The following is an 18,779-nucleotide window of genomic DNA, read 5'->3' as shown; positions in this document are numbered from 1 at the left end:
TGATTCCACCCAGGCCCAAATAACATGGGCACTCTAACCCTTATTATGTGCAACAGATCCACTGCTAAGTAAGTCCTTTGCACAACCAGAAAGAGCTGAGAGCACTGAATGAAAGTTTAAAAGACCTGGAAAAGCAAAGGGAGGGCATGGCAAGATGCCAGGATTCATCACTGTCATGAGACTTGGCCTGACATTGTATAGAGCAGGTTTCATGTATATCATTACATCAGTATCCAAGGAGGTGGAGTGCCTTATAAAAGGGACTCCACCTGAGCTCCTTTTGTTAACTGACAAAAAAGACCCAAGGGCAGGCTTTAAGGATTATCCTCCTGTGAATTCCCAGCATATTTGGTGAGCTTCTCTACCTTGTCATTTTCTACTCTGTGAGGAGGGCTGATTTCAGCTTGCTGCAGCAGGATCGGAAGATGGATCCGCATCACAGGCTCCTGACTAATGCTGCTGACAGCGAAATGCTGAAGAAACCTGGAAAAACAAAGACAGTGCTAACATGTCACCATCACCAGCCTTGCCTGATCTGCCCACTCACAACAACTTCTTACTGAACTGCTAAAAAATAAGCCTTAGAGAAATTCTTTCTAGAGAATAAAATTGTATATGGTGCATCACTACTACCTTTTTACAAGGATCCCTAAGAAACTATGGAGAAAAGGGGGGTTTTAGAAAGGACCAACCCTGAGGTTTCTGACATTTCAAAAGCTAGAACATTAAACATCTAAAATCAGACACCCAAAGCTCACCAGTCCAGCTCTGGGAGTTTAGCTGAGAGCAGCTTTGAAGAACTCCACTTCTCCCCAGCAGGATGGTTCAGGGCACGAAAGAGTTTCTGCGCACTAGAGTGCCTAGAATACCAAAAGATCACAGATTAGAATTCCACTTCCATACAGCATGCATACTTTACACAACTGGTTCTGAGGCAGGCTTTCAAGCCAAATCCCATGACAGAGTCAATGCTTCCAAAATAAGCATCTCACTGACTTAAAATGTGGTATGAGTGCATGACGACTAGCATGCCCACATAGGATGAATGGTCTGAAAGCCCTTGACAGTAGTATCAGTTTCTGATTCTTAGTAGATTTCATTTCTCTTGCCTTCTATTTCCCATGAGCACTAGCTACTTGCAAGTTGGCAACACTGAAATGACTGCTGGCCCTTTCAGAAGCCAAGACCCCTGTGTTACATAATGTAAGTCATCCTGCAGAAAGCACACCCACAAAGCTTAGGGAAGCAAGCACAAACACTGAAGGCAGCCACTTACAATTTCTTTTGTTCCACAAATAATCCATCTTCCTGGATCACTTTTAAAGAGAGCCCTGAGTTATCCTGCTGTTGCCAGGGGGAGAAGACCTAAACAAAACAGAATTTGAGCAAAGAATACTTTAAACCCAACAACAGGATATGGAACCCACATGGGGATTTGATGATTGTTGAAAATCTAGACTGTCTGTGCAGAGAAAAACCATTTTAACAAACAGGGTTTTGTTGTTGTTGTTGTTGTTTTAAATAAGACCTGAAGCAATTTTGTTCTGTATTTTTTAGAATCAGAACTATCTTTTTGGGTTCCGCTCCTTGAGGATTCTGCTCTTCCAGAGGTCAGGAAGCCTTGAGGAAGGTGCTAGGAAACAGGGGCATGTTCTTTCCTGGAGATAAAGTAGGTATCAGTGGTTTAAGTAACTTCTATCTAGACACAGAAGAATGGCTGAAGAGAATCTGAAAGGCTGTCTCTAGGTTCCCAGATTGAAAGGGCAACAGCAAGGAGGTAGAAAGTCCAGGAAATAGTTAGGGGAAGAATAGACTAACTGAAGAAGCCAATCTGCAGATGAAGTCAGCTCTTGTTCCTCCACATTCTGTGAATCTGTCTTGAGGGAGGGATACTGTCCTCTCACAAGCTGCTGTAATCACACCTTTCCAAGAATCTCCCCCAGTCATGAAGCTGACCATTGGTTTGATTGGCTGCTGCCTGGTCTCTAAGTGGGTCAGATAATTCCTGTGCAATCTGTGCTAAGTACCTACAATTGGCCAGCTGCCAGGTGGGACTATTCACAAGGACAGGGCCGTGACCCATAGGGAAGGAGAGCCTGGGATAAGGTGGAGAGCTCTAGTTCAATAGGTAGGTCCTATGATTCGATAAAATGGCTGAAAGAAAATAAGTCTAATTAGGATTTAAAGGGGACAAAGCAGCCAAGTGTGGAAGTGCATGCCTATAATCCCAGAAACTCAGGAGGCTGAGGCAGTAGGTTTTCAAGTTTGAGGCCAGCCTCAGGAAATTTAGCAAGACCCAATAAGCAATTTAGCAAGACCTTGTTTCAAAAAATAAAGAGAGATGGGGATGTAGCTCAGTGGTAAAGCGCCCCTATTTCAATCCCCAGGACCAAGAAAAAAGTGGGGGAAGGGAAAAGTAGTTTTTTTTTTTAACTTTAAGTTTTTGCTTGTTTTTTGTTTTAAAGGTTGAAAACCCTTTTATTCAGTTTCCTTTAGGCTCTTACTCCTCCCTAGCAAGAACACCATGCCAGAACCAAAAGAATATATAGAGAAGTTGCCTCTGTGCCAGGCCCTCTCACACCACACCATTAGCTCTGACACACTATCTTACTGTTTAAATTGCTAAGGAAAAAAATGATGGGATGTTACCTCTGAGTAAAATGCTTGATATATCTTTGATTTGGGGAAAAGAGCAATCATCAGAAAGTTGCTTGATCCATGGAAATGAACTGGGAGATGAGGAAGCAATGAGCTTCTGAAGTTGATAAAAAGGGCAGCCACAACACTGGTAGAGTCCTAAGGAGAAAAAAAGTAGCATTAGCAAGAAAACTCATTTTCATGATGCCTGTCCTCAGAACTAAAATCAGAATACACAACAATTTCAGTGCAGTTATTTCACACTGAGTGATTTACTGGGGTTCAATAATAGATGAACTTTCCAATACAGTTACAGAAGATTGGGCAGCACAGGAATTTTTTTTCAAAAAAAAAATGTCATCTCAAAATTCCTTCTAAAATATTAATACCTTAATCAGATATATGATTTGCAAATACTGTCTCCCATTCTTTGGTTCTTTTTACTCACGTGTCTTTTGATATGCAAAAGTTTAATTTTGGATAAAGTTTAATTTATATATTATTTCTTTTGCTATTTGTGCTTTCAATGCAGTATCTAAGAAATAACTGACAAACCCAATGTCATAAAGCTTTTCCTTTATGTTTTTTTAAAAACAGTTCATCATTTTGCTTTTATATTTAGATTTTTTAATTCATTTTTAATACTTTATAAATTTTGTTATATATGACAGCAGAATGCATTATAATTCATATTACACACATACAGCACAAATTTTCATATCTCTGGTTGTACACAAAGCAGAGTCACACCATTCATGTCTTCATACATGTACTTAGGGTAATGATGTCCATCTCATTCCACCATCCTTCCTACTCTCAGGCCCCCTTCCTTCCCCTCCCTCTCCTTAGATTTTTTAATTCATTTTGGGTTAATTTTTCTACTATGGTTGAAGGTAGGGTCCAACTTAATTTGCATGGGATATCCAGTTTTCCCAGCACCATTTCTTGAAAGACTGTGCTTTCCTCACTGAATGGTTTTGGCATCCTTATCAAAAATCATTTGACCATAAATGCAAGAGTTTATTTCTGGGCTCTCTATTCTATTTTGTTGGTCTATACATCTGACTTTATGTCAGTACTACACTGTTAGGTTACTGAAACTTTGTTTTAAGTTTTGAAATCAGAAAGTTAGAGAGCTCCAAGTTTGTTTTTCTTTTTCAAGACTGTCTTAGCTAATTGAGGCCCTTTTTAAATTCCATATAAATTTTAGGATGGTTTTTCCTACTTCTGTAAAAATTTATATACTGCAAAAAATGCCACTGGGATTTTGATAGGACTGTACGGAATCTACAAATTGCTTTGGGTAGTACTGTCATTTTTTTAACTACATTTTTTAAAAAAATACTTATTTTTTAGTTGTAGTTGGACACAATAGCCTTATTTTATGTATTTATTTTTTTATGTGGTGCTGAGTTAATTTTTCTACTATAGTTGAAAGCACTCTACCACTGAGCCCCAACCCCAGTCCCAATATTGTCATTTTAATAATATTAAATGTTCTGATCCATGAAAATGTATGTCTTTCTAACCATTTAGATTGTCTTTAATTTTTCAGTAATGTTTCATAGTTTTGGGTAAACAAATTATTTATTTCCTCATTGAAATTTATTCCTAAGTATTTTACTCTTTTTGATGCTACTGTAAATGGAATTGCTGGGGGTGGGGGTGGGGGTTGGTACAGAGGATTGAACTCAGGGGCACTTTACTACTGAACCACATCCCCACATCCCCAGCCCTATTTTGTATTTTATTTAGGGACAGGGTCTCACTGAGTTACTTAGCACCTTGCTTTTGCTGAGGCTGGCTTGGAACTTGTGATCCTCCTGCCTCAGCCTCTGGAGCCACTAGAATTACAGGTGTGTGCCACTGCACCTGGCTTGGAATTGCTTTCTTTCTTTCTTTCTTTTTTTTTTGCAGTTATAGATAGACAGCATGCCTTTATTTGTTCAGTTTTTTATGCAATGCTAAGGATCAAACCCAGCGCCTCACACATGCTAGGCAAGTGCTCTGCCACTGAGCTGTGGCCCCAGCCCTTGGAATTGCTTTCTTAATATCCTTTTCAGATTGCTAATTATTAGGAAGTAGAAATGCAATTAATTTTGGTATGCTGATTTTTTTTATCATACAACTTTGGTGAATTATTAGTTTTAGAAGCTTCTTATGGAATGATTAAGGTTTTGCAGATGTGAGGTCATGCCATTTATGAACAGTTATAATGTTACTTATTTTTTTCCAATTTAGATACCTTTTATTTCTTCTTTTTGTCTAATTGCTTCTGCTAGATATTGCAAAACTGTGTTAGAATAAAAGTGGCAAAAGCAGGCTGACATCCTAATCTTATTCCTGATATTAGAGGGAAAGGGCTTTGTTTTTTGTTTCTAAAGATCAAGTAGTATGTTCATTAAATAAATTTTTGGAAAAAATAGAACAGGGAATGAAGGTTAAAAAATTGATAAAAAGTCTCATCCTTAACCCAACTATTGCTAATATTTTGGCATTTTTTTCTATTTTTGTTTTTTAACTCACTGCCTTATCCTTTTTAAAAAAATTTTTTTTTTAGTTATAGATGGATCTTTATTTCATTTATTTATTTTTATGTGGTACTGAGGATCGAACCCACTGACTCACACATGCTAGGCAAATACTCTTATCACTGAGCCACAGCCCTGGCCCCTGACTTACCCTTTTGATGTGGTAGAAAATCACATTTACAGTTCCACATTATTTTTAAAATTTATTTATTTTTGGTGCTACTGGGAATTGAACCCAAGGGCACTTTACTACTAAGCTATATCCCCATCCTTTCTTAAATTTTTGAGATGAGAGTCTCCCTCAGTTACTGAAGCTGGCCTAGAATTTATAATCCTCCTGCCTCAGCCTCCCAAATTGCTGGGATTACAGGGATCTGCTACCACATCTGGGTCCATATCCTGTTTGCTTTTTTCCCCCAGTCCTGTGGCTGGAACGCAGGGTCTCGTGTGTGCTAGGCAAGCACTCTTATCACTGAGACACATTCCCAGCGCCCCCCTGCCCATATTCTATATTTAAGACTGAACTGACCATTACCATCTACCATACCATCTGTAAAAATTTATATACTATCTATAAACATTTACAATGATTGCCCTCTATTCTCATCTCAGGCTCCCCACCCCCACCCCCTTGGTTGGCATTCATATCGCCTACTCTATTTCTCCTCTGCTAACTGCTTCTCTTATTTACTCTTTGTTTATTTACTATTACATATGATAGCTGTTTCTGATGTGCTTCCCTCTATTGATTAAGAATGCCTCTTAGGAATCAGTGTTTTTGTGTTAAAAAAGATAGAGCTCTTTATAGAAAAGAAATATTAACTCATTGGTTTTAATCACCAAAGATATTTTTTCCAGTGTTTTTTGCCTTCCTATTCTCTTTTCCAAATATCTTTAGAGTTTTATATTACTAATTAGTCTAAAAATCTTTACAATATATCCATATAATGGAATACTACTCAAACAAAAGAAGAAAAAAGAAAAAGGAACAAACTATTCATATATATTATAGGAATAAATCTAAAAATCATTCTGAGTAGAAAATGTCAGACTCAAAAGGGTACAGAATACTTGACGATATATCAGCAATGCAAACTAAAACAGGGATAAAAATCCAGGAGTGCAGGAAGGACATGAGGAAACCAGAAGTAGGAGGAAGGGCATAAGGAGACTTTGGGGTAAAGAAAATCTTCTTTTGGGGGCTGGGTCTGAGGCTCAGTGGCAGAGCACTTGCCTAGCACCTATGAGGCACTGGGTTCAATCCTTAGCACCACATAAAAAAAATAAGCAAATAAAATAAAGGCATGCTGCCTATCTACAACTACAAAAAAATTAAAAATTAAAAAAAAGAAAATTTTTTGTTTGTGATAATGGTTTGTTTAATGATTGTAAATAATTGCTAGACTGTTAGAAGTTTTTTTTTCTTTTTTAAAGTTATAGAAAATAATTAATGTATATAAAAAGATTTATATATTGACAATGAAAATTTGTTTTCACATTTCTAAATTACATCACATATATAGGTCCAATTTTAAAAACTCTAAAATTACTATAATAAAGCCATGTATTAAGGCAAGTGCAACTGAGAATTTAGTTCTTGGATTATCAGAAAGACCTTAAAACAATTTTTGAATTATATAATTCTCATCATAAAGACCCTAAGCATAAAATTGCAGCTTTATGTATTAATAAGATTAATTTCTAATCACATCTAATTTCAAGACTTCCTTTTGTCATCTCAAGCAAATAATAAATAAGAAATTTCCCTTCATCTGGAAGATATGTTTTTCCCTAAGTAAAAATAAGTACAAAACAACTTTTTCAGGTAACCTATACATTATGTAGTACTTATGTATTTATTTACTGTACTGAGGAATACACCCAAGGGCACTTTCCCACTAAACTACATCCCCAGCCCTTTTTCAATTTATTTTTTTGAGACAGGACAAATTGCTCAGGCTGGCCTCAAACTTATGATCCTCCTGCCTCAGCCTCCCAAGCCACTGGGATTACAGGAATACCCTACCATACCTACCTGTAGTAATTTATGACTAGTGACTAAATGACCTTATTTTGTGATCTAACAATTTCCAACATCAATTCACCCCTATTGAAGTTCCTTCTGAGACTACAGTGGGGAAAATTCTCACCTAGAGTTACCTAGATAAGAACAGAGTTAGCTAATAGGTTGGATTTTTAGTTCTTCTAGTGGTTAAGAATGTAGAATGAGACTTATCTGAGGTGGTGATAAAGCAAACCACAACTTAACCATCAGTTTTAAAAGATTCGTTTTATCTCAAGTTTACTAACCTCTCAGAGCTGCTACTCTCTGTTAAGTCTTGTTAATGCCTACCTCATAGGATTGTTTTAAGGACTTAACAAAATACATCATGTACAGTATTTGGTATAAAGTAACACTTAACCAGTATTTTACTATTTTAAAGTGGCTAGAACTTATATATAAAATGTTAATCTTATTGTCCTTTTCACTTTATCATAAGTAATATTATGGACAGAAGATTGTTTTCTCAATGTCAGTTTAACATTTTACATGAGCTATCTCTAAATGCCCAACTGTCAGAGTTGTCAATGGACATGTGTAACTGTATTTAAAGAACACTTCCATGAATTAAATCATGTTTTAAATTAAAAATCATTAAGTGATCAATTTTTTTTTTTTTTTTTTTTTTTTTTTGTGTGTGTGTGTGTGTTGTGTGGTACTGGGGATTGAACCCAGGGCCTTGGGCATGAGAAGCCCTCTACCAACTGAGCTATATCCCCAGCCCCAAGTGAACAATTTTGACAAACATTTTTTCTTGAGAATTTCTTTCTTGCTTGCTTTATTTCTTTCTTTTATAAGCACTGAGGATTTAACCTAAGGGTGCTTTACCATTGAGCTACATCCCCAGTCCTATTTATTTCTTATTTTGAGACAGGATCTTGCTAAGTTGTAGAGGCTGGCCTTGAACTTGCAATTCTCCTGCCTTGATGTCCTAAATTGCTGGGATTACAGGAGTGAACCACCCTACCAGCTCTTCAGAATTTCTTACATCATTTCTAAGTTGGTTTTTTTTTTTAAAGAGAGAGAGAGAGAGAGAGAGAGAGAGAGAGAGAGAGAGAGAATTTTAATATTTATTTTTTGGTTTTTGGCGGACAGAACATCTTTGTTTTGTATGTGGTGCTGAGGATCGAACCCGGGCCACACGCCAGGCGAGCGCGCTACCGCTTGAGCCACATCCCCAGCCCCAAAGATAGGATTTGTGTTTTTTATTATTATTATTATTTTAATTTTTTAGTTCTTGGTGGACACAACATCTTTATTTGTATGTGGTGCTGAGGATCGAACCCGGGCCACACGCATGCCAGGTGAGCACACTACTGCTTGAGCCACATCCCCAGCCCAACCATTTTTCTTTTTGACCCACTTATAATTCTTTCCCGTGGCTAAGGGGTGGAGCCCTATCAATGTCACAAAGATTCTTTCCAGTTTTAAATTGGGTGAGCCTTTGTGTCCTTAGACTGGAGGCAATTTGCAAGGAGCTACTGAAGGTCTTTTCGGCTTGCTTTCTAAGCCTTTTTGGGATAAGTGAATGGGCACAGGTACTTCTAACCCAGAAGCCCTTACTAGCCTTTAATAGAGAAATGAGGTTGACAAAGATCACAAGCATTGTAACAGTGTAAAGACCTTTTCTCAATCTCACTGCCAGCTTGCTTCAATGGCCATGCTGGTTTCTGACATCCTACCCCTCAGGAGATGAGGAAGACAGGAATTATATTTGATTTTCACCTCAGAAGTGTGGGTGATTTCTGATTGCCAAATACATGAACTTGTAAAACACCTACCCCGTCATAGAAGGAAAGGGAATTCATGTGATCCTTGGAAATGATGATACTTCCATGATGACGGTGAGAAAACAGAAGGCCACTAGAGAAGAAATGCAAGTTTCCTGGAAGAAAAAGAGGTTTGGTCAGAGCTGTAGAGCTGGGTCCTGTGGACCAGAATCCAATATTCTTCTTATAGGTACTAGGGCACACCACACAAGAGACCAGTATCAGTAGCATTTATGTTCTTAGTTTGAATGGTGAGTGCTATGCTCTGGAAAAGCCAAAGTAACCTCAGAGAAATTAAGCCATTGCCATATGTCTTTGCATAAAAATTAGAAAAACAGCAAGTGTATAAACTATCAGCCTTGGGGAGGGGCAAAATTCACATGCCCTTCAGGTGCTTTCCAAGGAAATACTCTAAGACTTTGATTCTGTCTGCTCCATTACTGAGTTTATAGATTCTCTTTTCTTTTGCCTTGGCAGAAGCTGGATCAGCTCTAAAGAGATCACATTCCTTACTTATGGCTCAAGAAAAAACACTGGGACTTCAGTTGAAGGGTCTCAGTTTATGATGTGTCCAGAAAAAGAATATTTGGATTAGGCAATAAATGGGTTCTACAGACACTGGGTGCCTGCTGTTCTGATGTTCTCTCTCCTCGCCCCGCCCCCATCTATTTATCTTACACACGCACGTGTGTGTGTGCATGTGCGCAAAAGACAAGTGACAGCTAGGCATTGAATGTGAGTTCCTCAGGACAAGGATTCAGATCTAAGAAGGACTGTTGTTTCCTTGGTGGACAGTTACACAGCTCAGTCTATGTCCTAGGAAGCAGACTACAGAAAGGATGGATAACTAAAATGATGAAGATTAAGGTTGGGCCTGGACTTGCTCTGGATCCTCAAAGGAAACAACCAGAGTACCCGTTAGACTCTTGAGTGAAGCTGCTCTTGGGAGCTGGTTCAAGTTGGGTCCTTTTTGTTCCTATAACAGCCATTCTTTGTAAGTGTTCACATACAAAGATGAATTATATAAGAAAAAGTATTGGGATGATGGGTTAGCTAATTTGGTGGGGAGAGAGAGAGATTCTTACAGAGATAAGGTAGCTCAAGGCACAGGCTTGAAAATACTGTCACCAATACCTTATTGCCAAGGCAAAGGACCAGAGACAAAGAAGAGAAAATGGTTCCTTGAATTGTAGTTCTAGAAAAGTAGCTCCAAAGTTCTGGAGGTTGCAATGATGAGAAGCGCAAAGGCCAGGAACTCGAGTGCTGCTTCCACCTTGAAGCTATAAGTTCTGAAAGTTTCCTGAGGAGGTAGAGTTCCAGAAGGAAGAAAGAGGTCTAGTAAGTGTGTATTAATGGAGAATGGAGAAAAATGGGAGAGACAGAGGCAGTTTTTAGGTATAGAGGAAGGGATGGAGCCTGACTGAAAAGAAGAGATAAATGTTTAGTCAGAGAGACATACCAACCATTCCATCTGGGGCAGCAGTAGCAGTCAGTGTAATTCAAGGCATCCAGCTTCAAGTCCTGTAACCCTCCCATCCTCCGACAAATACAGCCTGGATTTCCCTGTGCACTCCCTTGCATGTAGCCTGGAATGAACCCAAGTTCCTCACTGCTGCTTTGGGGTCAGTCTTCTCTAATCTTGATATTCTTGTTCCCTTGGAGACACAATCCCTTTTTTTTACTGTCCACATCTACTGCCCTGATCTTGCCACAATATTTCCAATAGTTTCTCAAGGTGCTTCCCTTCCAAAGCCAGTATTCCCACTCCTTCTGAGAGATCAGAGGAATGTTCAGGCCAAAATGGCCTCACTTTTCTTCTAGGCCAACTCCACAGCACTGAATAAACACCTGGAACATTTACCTTCTGATAACTTCAACCCCAGAGCCTACTCTCTGACTCCAGCATCCTATCCTTTTAGCTCTCACAATAACCCATCCTGTGATGCCACTGAACCCTGAGAGTCTACAGTCCTCCTATTTCCCCCTAATTCAGAAATTTCTGATATTCCTCTCATTCACATCAAGGGTTGATTCCCTAGGAAAAGGACATACTTTAATCTCCATTTTGTCAAGGGAAAGGGATGGGAGCAGATTTTATTAGTATTTCCTAAGTACCAAGCATATCACAAACATTACTGTTTTCCTTTTCAGTCCTGAGAAACCCCTGAAAGGTGTGTCGCTTTACTACATTTTGATAGTCAAGAATTCAGAGCAGGGGTCGGGGCTGTAGCTAAGCAGTAGAGCACCTGCCTTGTACATGTGATGCACTGAGTTCAATCCTCAGCACCACATAAAAATAAATAAAATAAAGGTATTGTGTCCATCTACAACTAAAAAAAAAAAAAAAAAGAAAAAAAAAATTCAGAATATCTGGGATGGGGTTGTAGCTCAGTGGTAGAGCACTTGCCTAGCACATTGAGGAACTGGATTTGATCCTCAGCACACATAAAAATAAATAAATAATGGGGCTGGGGTCATAGTTCAGTGGTAAAGTTCTTGCCTAATATGTGTAAAGCACAGGGTTCAATTCTCAGCACCGCATATAAATAAACAAAAAGATCCACTGACAACTAAAAAAATTTTTTTAAATAAATAAATAAAGGTATTCTGTCTACCTACAACTAAAAAAAAATTTTTGAAGAATTCAGAGCAAGAGGTGGTTAATGATTCTTATAGGACTAATGAAGAGACTCATGTTTAGAGAGATTTCCCCCAAAGTCACAGAATTATTTGGTGATGAAGGCAAAGGCACAGTAGTACCATGCTGGACTCCTCTAATTCCCTCACCACTTTTTTCCTTCATTTTCCTCTTCCCAGAGCCACATGTGGCTAATCTAATGACATGCCTTCCCTGACTCCCCAGCCTCAACAGGCCCATAGTGCCATTCAGCAACCTGTCTACTATAGTCTCCCAGCTCCTTTCAGGAACCCCACTGAGACCACAGCCATCCACAACCTTTAACACTCTCCTAAAACTGCAACCTCCTCAACTTCTTCTATAGATGAAACTACCCTTCCAGAAAAAAAGGGGACTTCCCAGGTGTGATGCAGTAGAAACTGTTCTTCTACCTGCTGTCTGGTACTTGTACTCTTCCATGTCCTGGGTTCCCTCTCCACCTTGTGTACCTGTTAAGTGGAGCTGCTTAGAAACAAGTCCACTACCAATGGACAAACCTCAAAATCCTTCTAAAGCTTGGGGGTGGGGGGAGTCAATATTAGAGAAGAATTAGAGCATTCTACCTCTTCACTGTGAATACAGGAAAGGGGTACATAAGGAAGTCTCCCTCTAGACTCTGAAACCTCAAAACAAAATGGAAAGGGAGAAAACAGAAACTGGTCAGACAGTGCTGGAAAAGCACTTGCTAGGTGGCATAGTCCAGAAAAGGTCTCTGTAAACCCAATCTAATTTTATTACTGTCTTGTGACTTTCATGAGCAGTAACTCTGTCATTATCCTCAGGGCTCACATGAGAAAAATAAACTGACTCACTGGGTGGTCCAGTGCCAGTGCCCTGGTCTCTCCTAATCCACAGACCCTAGGGATAAAACTTCTAATGCCTGCTCTGGACAATGATGATGATGATGATGATGATGATGATGATGATGATGATTTATTTATTTATTTTATTTTTGGGAACAGAGAATTGAACCTAGAGGTACTTTACCACTGAGCAATATCCCCAGCCCTTTTTATTTTCTATTTTGAGGCAGAGTATCTCTAAGTTGCTGAGGGCCTCACTAAGTTGCTGAGACTGGCTTCAAACTTTCAATCTTCCTGCCTCTTCTTCCCAAGTTGCTGGGATTACATGTGGGTGCCACTGCATCCAGTGTCTGCTCTGAATTCTTGACTGTCAGACTATAGGCAAAAGGGTCAGACCTTTGCAGGGGTGTCTTGGGACTGAGGCCAGAAAACTCCTGAGAAAATCTCCCTGGCTTCTTATCTCATCCTTAATGTCTTAGTGGATGAGCTCTGACCTTCCTGTTGTGTTCAGTAAATTAGAAAACCCAAGATAAGAGGAAATTTCCCCTCAAAGCCCAAGGAACAGCAGGGGACTGCAACATAGTTGTGCCTTTGACTAACCTCTCTATCTCTGAAAGCACAACAAGAGAGAAAAATTAGACCTCAGGGCAAAACAAGATACCAAGTGTCAATGAAGAATTTGGCTTTTTCTATTTCTGTAAGGAATGACATTGCAATTTTAATTGGAATCACATTGAATCTGTATAGTGCTTTTGCATAGTATGGCCATTTTGACAATAATTTTGCCTATCCAAGAGCAAGGGAGATCCTTCCATCTTCTAAGGTCTTCTTCAATTTCTTTCTTTAGTGTTCTGTAGTTTTCATTGTAGAGGTCTTTCATCTCTTGTGTTACGTTGATTCCCAATTTTTTTTTTTTTTTTTTTTTTTAGGCTATTGTGAATTGGGTAGTGTTCTAATTTCTCTTTCAGCTATCCCACTCCTCGGTCTATACTCAAAGGACTTAAAATCAGCATACTATAGTAACGCAGCCATACCAATGTTTACAGCAGCTCAATTCACAATTGCTAAACTGTGGAAACAATCTAGATGCCCTTCAACAGATGAATGGATAAAGAAACTGTGATATGTATATACAACGAAATATTACTCAGCATTAAAAGAGAATAAAATTATGGCATTTGAAGGTAAATGGGTGGAGTTGAAAAATACCATGCTAAGTGAATAAGCCAATCACAAAAAACCAAAGGCCGAATGTTCTCTCTGATAAGTGGATGCTGATCCAAAACAGGGAAGGGGGTGAGGCATGGAAAAAAATAAAGGAACTTTGATTGGGCAAAGGGGAGGGAGGCTAGGGAGGGTGCATGGGGCAGGAAAGACATTATTACCCTAGATACGTGTATGACTGCACATATTGTGTGATGTATATATCGTATACAACCATAGAAATGTAAAGTTGTGCTGCATATGTATGATGAATCAAAATGCATTCTGCTGTCATGTATACATAATTAAAATAAATTAATTAATTAAAAAAAAAGAATTTGGTTTTTCCTCCTTCAATCAACTAGCTGTACAAATAAGTGTTCCAACAGTGCTGTGTGGAGAGAGAACATTTATCACTGCTAGGGAAATACAACAGTTGAATGATTTTCATTCTATGTCCATGAAAGTATTTGAAAGGTATACATGTCATTAAAAAAAAAAGACTAAAACAACACCACCAAAACCCAGCTGAATGTGCACATACTACCTCACCTGTAATCACACATTACTACTAGTTTTAAAGTCCCTTTTATGCCCTTCCTAATTGGCAGCATAACCAGAGGAAATTAATATATCTCAAATTGATATAATTTCACCACATACCACCCTTTTTCTTTTCTTTTTAACACCATAAACTAAATACTACTTAGTCTTGTCTGTGTTTGCTTTCTTACTAATGGAATTCCAATTGTGTTCTTTTGTGACTTGCTAGCTTTTCTCAATATTTTGTTCCCAAGAGTGTTATAGGTAACATGCAGCTGAATGACTGATTCATGCTCAACACTGTAGAGAACTTTCTTTTTTAAGTGTCCCTCAACAGTTGCATGTGGACATGAGACAAACATAAAAGGGTGCAGAAAGAAGGCAGCAGATGATAAAGGTCAAAATCAGTTTGGTCCCCAGAATTCTCAGGATGTGTTCACTACTCCATGTGTTAATGTGACCCAAATCCCTGGTCCTCAATGCTGAACAATCTCTGCCCAATGGAAAAAACACTAAAAACTAAATCACTATTAGGAGAATGAAGGAGCTATCGGAATGCCAACCATTCACTGAGGCTTATAGGAAACAGCAGAACCTGTACATATATGGTCAATTGATTTTCAACAAAGGTACAAAGAAAGGAGGGTCTTTTCAACAAATGGTACTGCAAAAACTAAACATTCAGATGTAAAACAATAAACATGAATACACATCTTGCACTGGAAATTCTTCCCATTTCCACTAGCCTCAGTCGAAATCCTCATTACTTCTCAGGACACTAGGTACTCAAAAAGGATTCTGCCTCAGCAGTGTGGCAAAATTTGCCCTAAATTAAATGCTACTCTGCCTCCTGCCTAACAAAACTTACAAGCAAGATACAGATAATAGGATTAGAGGGGGAAAAAGATAATAATAACAGTTATTATAACTGTAATCCCTATGTTTAAGAAACTGGAAGACTGAATCATAGTAATTTGAGGTATGGAAGATGTAAAAACAAGGTCCAAATTGAACATTGACTGCAAATTGGTGCAACCAATATGGAAAGCAGTATGGAGATTCCTCAGAAAACTTGGAATAGAACCACCCCCCAGTTATCCAACTCCTCAGCATATACCCAAAGGACTTAAAATCGGCATATTCTGGGCTGGGGATGTGGCTCAAGCAGTAGCGCACTCGCCTGGCATGCGTTCGGCCCGGGTTCGAACCTCAGCACCACATACAAAGATGTTGTGTCAGCCGAAAACTGAAAAATAAATATTAAAAAAAAAAAAATCTCTCTCTCTCCTTCTCTCTCTCTCTCTTTTAAAAAAAATTCTCTCTCTCTCTCTCTTTAAAAAAAAAATCAGCATATTCTAGTGATGCAGCCACTTCAATGTTTATAGCAGCTCAATTCACAATAGCTAAACTTTGAAACCAACCTAGGTGCCCTTCAACAGGTGAATGGATAAAGAAAATGTGGTATAAATATACAGTGGACTATTATGTAGCCTTTAAGAATAAAATTATGGCAATTTTTGGTGGATGAATGGAACTGGAGAATATCATGCTAAGGAAATAAGTCAATCCCAAAGAACCAAAGACCGAATATTTTCTCTGATATGCGGATGCTAGTTCACAACAAGCAGGGATGCCTAGGGAAGAAAAGAGGGACTTTGCGTTAGACTGAGGGAAGTGAAGGGACAAGAGGGGGGTATGGGGGTAAGAAGGATAATTGAATGAATCGGACATTATTACCCAACGTGCATAAATGATTACATGACTGGTGTAATTCTACTTCGTATACAACCAGAAGAATGAGAATTTATACTCCATTTAGTATTATGTGTCAAAATGCATTCTACTATCATGTATAACTAATAAGTAATTGGAACAAACAAAAAAATACAATATCTGAGAAGCAAAATACACTGGATAAATTAATGGCATTAGAAAAGGCAAAAGAAAAGACATTAGAATACATTTGGCTCTCCCTATCTGTAGATTCAACCAATTTCAGGTGGAAAATATTTGTGGGTTTTTTGTTTTATTTTAATGCTATGTTAGCTGGGCGCAATGGTACATGCCTGCAATCCCAGAGATTTGGGAGACTGAGGCAGGAGGATGGTAAGTTTGAGGCCAGCCTCATCAATTTAGTGAGGTCCTATCTCAAAATAAAACATAAAAAGAGTTGGGGATAAAGTTCAGCAGTAAAGCACCACTGGATTCAACACTCAGTGCCAAAAATAAATAAATAAAAAAGCTATGGTGCTACTGAGGTGTGCCATGTAGTTAGGCCTATGATGGTTGCATCTGTACTATGTATGTACAGAATTTATTGTCACTATTTCCTAAACAATACATATTACAATGATTTATATTGTATCCACATGGTATTTTAAGTAATCTAGAAATGATTTAAAGTATAAGTCTATGGAACCAATTTAGATGCCCTTCAACAGATGAATGCATAAAGAAAATGTGGTATATATACACAATGGAATATTACTCAGTCTTAAAGAAGAATGAAATTATGGCATTTGCAGGTAAATGGATAGAGCTGGATAATATCATACTAAGCAAAATAAATCAAACCTAAAAAACCAAAAGCTGAATGTTTGCCCTGATAAGTGGAAGCTAATCAAAAATGGGGGATGGGGAGGGGAGGGAAGAATGAAAGAACTTTGGATTATGCAGAGGGGAATAAGGGGAGGGGAAGGGGTGAATGGGAATGACAGTGGACTGAGATGGACATTACTACCCTATATACACATATGATTACTATAGTGGTGTGACTTTACACCATGTTCAGCCAGAGGAATCTGTGAACAATATGTCAAAATGCATTCTACTGTCATGTATACCTAATTAGAACAAATTTAAAAATTTTTCAGGCTGGGGACGTGGCTCAAGTGGTAGCGCGCTCTCCTGACATGTGTGCGGCCCGGGTTCGATTCTCAGCGCCACATACAAACAAAGATGTTGTGTCCACCAAAAACTAAAAAACAAATATTAAAATTCTGTCTCTCTCTCTCTCTCAAGAAAAAAAATTCAAATAAAGTATATGGGAAGATTGTTTAGGTTTTATACAAATAATATGTGATTTTATATAAGGAACTTCATTGAGTACATGCAGATTTTGATGTTCATGAAGTGGGTAGTGGAGTCTAGAACCAATTCTCCAATACAAAAGAATGATTATGTTTTCAGCAGAGGTTCAATGACTATATGTTAGAGATGCCACAGAGAGGAAAAAAACAATAAATTAGCCTAAGATTTCAAAAACAGAAAAAGAATGATTATACACAAAAATAGTATAAAAAATAAATGAAAAAATACTGAAAACAATTGTATTCAGGGAGTTGTGAGACAACTTTGTCTAGCCCAATACACATGCAAATGGAGTAAGAAAAACCACTTAAATAATGGCAGGAAATTTTCAAAATTTGAGGAAAAAGTATAAATCCACTGATTCAAGCAACTGGACAAATCCCAAACGGAAGTAAATGAAAAAATCCACAGTAAGTCACATCAAAATCAAATTGCTGTAGCTTAGTGATAGAGTGCTTATCTAGTGTTCACAAGGCCCTGGGTTCAGTCCCTAATCCCCCTTCCAAAAAAAGGAAACAAAAATTAAATTGCTTAAATTCATGATATCTTAGAAAAGAAAATCTTAAAAGCCAGACAGTAAAAAGATAAATTTCATGGAAAGAAACAAAGGTAAGAGTGGCAGATTTGGGCTCAAAAACAATACAAGTAAGAAGACAGAAGAGTAAAATAACATCTTTAAAGTATAAAAATTTGAGATTTTCTTCCTTCTTTATGCCAAAGATTTAAGAAAATTCATAAAACTTCATAGAAGATTCTAAGTTTCTAAGACTAATTCAAATAGAAATTAAAAATCTAAATAATCCTATATTCATAGAAATTGAATTAGTAAATAAAAATCTTTCCTGAGGGTCTGGCTGGGGATATAGCTCATTGGTAGAGCACTTGCCTCACATGTGAGAAATGAGAAACCCTGGGTTTGATGCCCAGTATCAAGACAAACAAATACATAAAAATTTGAAAGTCACGTCATCAGTGCTTTATAAGTAAGTATTACCAAAGAGTTAAGGAATAAATAACTCAAATCTCAATTTCACCATAAAGGGATATACAAAAAAAAAAAAAAAAAAAAACTTAAAAATTTTCCATACAAAAAAGGAAAATTGAAGTTAATACCATTTATGATACAATAATTCTGACAAAATTATTAGCAAATTGACCCTAGCAATACATTTAAAAAAGATCCAATTCTTCTCATGAATACAGAATAGGCTTAATATTAGAAAAATCAAATAATATACATTATTATGTTAATAGATTAAAGGAACAAATTTGAAAATGGAGGGAAAAAACATTTGAAGCTAGGTGTGGTGGCACACATCTATAGTCTCAGTTACTTGGGAGGCTGAGGCTGGAGAAGATTTGAGATCAGGAGTTCCAGGCCAGCCTGGGAAATATAGTGAGATTATATCTAAGAACACAAATAAAAATAAAACAAATTTAATAAAATTCAAGAAACAGTCATGA

The 18,779-nt window shown here is 37.8% G+C and overlaps 1 protein-coding gene across 3 annotated transcripts in view; it reads right to left on the bottom strand.

Annotated features, from left to right (window-relative positions):
• Positions 1–18,779, bottom strand: part of Dnaaf9 (dynein axonemal assembly factor 9) — a 148,487-nt gene that overhangs the window by 37,573 nt on the left and 92,135 nt on the right. For all 3 annotated transcript variants that reach the window (XM_076851594.2, XM_076851593.2, XM_076851595.2), the window contains 5 exons: positions 9,012–9,115; positions 2,650–2,796; positions 1,277–1,365; positions 759–860; positions 366–483 (listed from right to left, as the gene is read on the bottom strand). In XM_076851594.2, the coding sequence (XP_076707709.1) occupies positions 366–483; positions 759–860; positions 1,277–1,365; positions 2,650–2,796; positions 9,012–9,115 (560 nt within the window). The remainder of the gene's footprint in view (positions 1–365; positions 484–758; positions 861–1,276; positions 1,366–2,649; positions 2,797–9,011; positions 9,116–18,779) is intronic.

Source organism: Callospermophilus lateralis, chromosome 3 (assembly GCF_048772815.1).
Source record: "Callospermophilus lateralis isolate mCalLat2 chromosome 3, mCalLat2.hap1, whole genome shotgun sequence".
Classification (NCBI taxonomy): Eukaryota; Metazoa; Chordata; class Mammalia; order Rodentia; family Sciuridae; genus Callospermophilus; species Callospermophilus lateralis.
The sequence above is the reverse complement of the archived record's forward strand: the minus strand, read 5'-3'. Positions and strand labels throughout refer to the sequence as shown.